General features: G+C 38.0%; 1 protein-coding gene across 2 annotated transcripts; it reads right to left on the minus strand.

The window, feature by feature from the left end:
• Nucleotides 1-558: 558 nt before the first annotated feature.
• On the minus strand, nt 559-2,261 carry LOC103513737. Of its 2 annotated transcripts, XM_026826860.1 has the most exons (3): nt 1,654-2,261; nt 813-814; nt 559-749 (listed from the first exon to the last, which is right to left on the minus strand). In XM_026826860.1, exons 1-3 carry the CDS (start codon nt 1,924-1,926, stop codon nt 710-712), a joined length of 315 nt encoding a protein of 104 aa, XP_026682661.1. In that variant the 5' UTR covers nt 1,927-2,261; the 3' UTR covers nt 559-709. The 2 variants fall into 2 exon arrangements, with proteins under 2 accessions (XP_026682661.1, XP_008476808.1); XM_008478586.2 differs by lacking the exon at nt 813-814 and having other exon boundaries at nt 559-660; nt 1,563-2,259.
• Nucleotides 2,262-4,121: the final 1,860 nt, after the last annotated feature.

Below are 4,121 nucleotides of genomic sequence, written 5' to 3' on the forward strand. Positions count from 1 at the left end.
CTGATTGAATCAGATGGGTCTGGTGGTTTCATCAAATAAATGAAGTAGTTGGTGGTATTGAGATTCTATTGGGGGCCGGAAAATTTCTAAGAGAGTATGATATTTTAAGATTTGAAGATTTCGAAAAATGTCAACCTCATTTTGGACTGAATATGGATCCAATTTATTGAACCATGTGAGTTTACGTGACGTGATAGTAATGTGATTCTATATACCTACCTTTAGTCTCTAAGTGAAAATAATCTGAAATTTCCAAAACCCACGAAAGCATAGCCTAGGAATAACTTGTCATAACAATGTTCTAATTATCACCGCGTACCCAAGATTAGAAACGAAAAGACGTCTTTATCAGACTACACAATATCTCTATGGGGTCCCTGGGTCCCTTCTGAGCTATAAATCAAATGTCTGGGGTACTTGCCTGAAAAGGGTATCCGCTAAGACATAGGGTTAAAACAAGACATAGGGTTAAAACTTAAAACGTTATCAGTTTGCAAGTAATCCCTAAAAAAATTCCCCTCAAAGGTGAACAGTGAACACCCAAATAAAGGCACACGATTAGTTTTGAAAAGTCTTTAATTCAATCTGATACAAAATTTGTCTACGAGGAAATTTAATTGTGTATAGGCCCGGACGGCCTCGACTCCGGCATAGCCCAAAGTCCGGGGTAGCCCAAACTTCGGCCTCTAGGCCAGAGCGGCCAAAGCGGTCACTGTCGTCGAGTCACCGCGGTCCGTTTCAGAGGCCAACTTCGGCCTCTAGGCCAGAGCGGTCACTGTCGTCGAGTCACCGCGGTCCGTTTCAGAGGCCAAATCTGGTGCAGACTTGACCGCAATCGGTTCATGACGAGCGGCTGAGGTCCGTCCCCTTGACCTTTTTTACAAGTTTGTCTGCGTTGAGGGTCAAAAACGAATTCCGTCCACTTGTGTAAGTTGCAGTGGGATTTTAAAGGTCTAGGAAGTAAAGGATATGTTTTGGATGTGGAAAGACGTGATGAAAAAAAGCGGGAGCTATGGTTTAGAAATTGTGGAGTTCTGCAACAAAGTTGACACGGAGGTACAAATTGGAAGATTTGGCACGGGCTGGATAACGGACGGACAATCTCGTGTTTATAAAGAAGAACAAGAAGGAAATTAAAGGAAATTTAGAAGGTGGAAGGTACCTACCTCAGCATTTAAGGTTTAAGGAATGGTCCATAAGAAAGAAAGTAAGGAAGGGAAGAACAAAGAAAGAAAAATAAATGAACTGAGCTCCTACCAAACCTCGTGGCAAATAACAGACTGAGAACTGCTGCATTGATAAAATAAAACATACATATCTACATAATAAAGCAGACTCATCTGAAGTTCTGAACCAGATACCAAATACATCAGTGCCAGGATTATGGTTTAAAGTGTCAGTTTTCTGGCCTGCTTCGATGACGTAGCCATATTTCTTTGTCGTAACCAAATTGTCAGGTCCAGAGGCGAATGTCGAGGATTTGGTTCCAAGTGATACCTAATTTTATTACCAAATGGGATACCAAATTGAGCTTTTCTTTGCCAAGAAGTTCGATTAAAAATGTCCGGGGTAGCCCAAACTTCGGCCTCTAGGCCAGAGCGGCCAAAGCGGTCACTGTCGTCGAGTCACCGCGGTCCGTTTCAGAGGCCAAATCTGGTGCAGACTTGACCGCAATCGGTTCATGACGAGCGGCTGTTTGCCGAGGAATATCTTGAAGAAGATGGTCCCCAAGGTGAGCATCACAAGAAGGTGGAGTACCCAGGACGGGCTAGCTTCGTAGGACGCCAGCACGGAATCGCCCGTACATTTGAGCTGATTCATGACGAGATCGTAGACCGTCTCTGGTGGTGGAGGTGGCGGAGGGAGCTCCGGTTCAGAGACGAAGAGACGTTTGAGGAACGACCATGAGGACTGGAGCTCGTTCATTGTTCGCGAGGTTTCTGAAGTTTAAGAGACGGTAATGTTATTGAGGAGACGATTGTCCTTGAAGATGAGACGTTAGCGGTGAGAAGGTTTATTTTCGGTGGGTGAAGTTCAGAAGTTCTTTTTGAGCCGAGTTTGGAACCTAAAGATCGTACGGATACAAATCAATTTATTTCGGTCTATGGTTTCAGTTTTTTCCTTTTATTGATCTCTTCAAGATTCTTGTGACAGCAATTTTATATCCTATTTTCGTACAAATTTTAGAAGTTATTTTATGAAAAAGTATTACAAATTTTCTATATGATTGTTGTTGGCTATTTTTTTTACGATTGAACAGATTTGGAGCCATCATATTTTTTTACACATTGTTGACACATTACTGATATTTACCTTTTAGCCTTTGATCATTTATTATCTCTTACAGCTTTTTTATCCATAGAGCAATAATGTCTGCTCTTCGTTCACACGACAACCGTTCAAGCGGACTACGATTAGGCTTTAAATGATTATCGTGTGAACGCGGTCTTTCTCCATGTTTTGTACAGCATCATTTTCACGTGCACATTACATTTCCAGTAACACTACTCCAAAGAAATGTTTACCCTTCCCTACAATATGGGATATGTGTATCTAGGCTTGTGGGAAATGAAACATTTCCAGTAACACTACTCCAAAGAAATGTTTACCCTTCCCTACAATATGGGATATGTGTATCTAGGCTTGTGGGAAATGAAACATTTGTCTGTTGAAGTCAGCTGTAGAGAAATAAAAGAGATATTAGGAACAAGAGTTAAATCTAGCGGAACTCCTAAACTCCTGTAGGAATCCGAGATCCAAATAGATGCTATTGCCAGACCTTATCATTTACAGGAATCCATGTACGGATGAAATCTAGAATAAAATCTTTGTTTATTCTTCTAGGATAGGACTGGAAAGTCCCTTTGCTTTGCTCTCGTTTATTTGATTGATACCTACGGATGAAATCTAGAATAAAATCTTTGTTTATTCTTCTAGGATAGGACTGGAAAGTCCCTTTGCTTTGCTCTCGTTTATTTGATTGATAAATAAAAGTCTACATTTTTGGATTCGACCTTAAATTAATCCAGAGTTAGGACAGTCAACGGATTGAGTCCCGTCGACTTTTTTTTTAAACCGATAACAGCAGTGGAAATATTATATTTGGAGAAAAAAACCTGGTAGACGAGGAGGAAGATTAAACAAATATTAACAGATTGACACACATATAATCCTACATAGGCCGAGATTAACTATGTATTAAATTTAAATACTCGTAATATCAATCACCTACTCATAAACATAACAAATATACCTACCTAACATTTTCCTATTTCTCATACGGATAAGAATAAATTTACGTATTTAAAGCCTCTTCTAAATGAAGAAGTGCCCCAATATCCCCCAAAAATTTGACTTGTATGTGAATAATTTATGCCACATAAATCTTTAGCACGCATTCCCCACCAATTTTGACATTTCGGAAATCTCTCCGAACAAATGTGACAGTTGTTCGCTGCGTTAGCCATAGGTATAGTTTATTTATCTATTTACATAATTATTATTTATCTATTTACATAATTATTATTTATCTATCTATCTACATAATTATTATTTTTCTATCATTCTAGTTTTCTAGTTATTAAATTAAATATAAAAATCACACTTTAATAAAAATTATTGCCCGAGGCAATTTCTTCGCAATCAAAACGGTGGATGTGCCAAAATCACTTCGTCTTCTTCATTAGTGGATGCGTCAAAATCACTATTTCTTTTAACTGTCTTTCCAAGGTAGAATACCTTGTAAAATTTTGAATGCCTGAATCTCGGATTTGACTATTCATTTTAGGTATTTCTTGTTTAATTTTTTTATCAATTTATTTTATTAGTTATTTGGTTATTTCTATATTATTTTCGTGAGATTTATCCCCAAAATTCACCAACTAGCTTGCACCACGCACCACCTACATGAATGAAACAAGCAAGGTTAGGATAATTTTGACCAAACTTAGTTATAGATTAACTCAAGTTTAATTAATTTCCAGTTATTAATATTATTAATTTTTGTTACACATACGTTTGTTTGTTTTGTTACACGTACCTACATACACTCAATTCTGTTCTTTTTAACCCACTTCCGAGTTAATCTAAAATTACAACAATTTTTCTGGTGGCTTTATTTT

The sequence above is a fragment of the Diaphorina citri genome, unplaced genomic scaffold, assembly GCF_000475195.1.
Source record: "Diaphorina citri unplaced genomic scaffold, Diaci psyllid genome assembly version 1.1 scaffold1018, whole genome shotgun sequence".
Lineage (NCBI taxonomy): Eukaryota > Metazoa > Arthropoda > Insecta > Hemiptera > Psyllidae > Diaphorina > Diaphorina citri.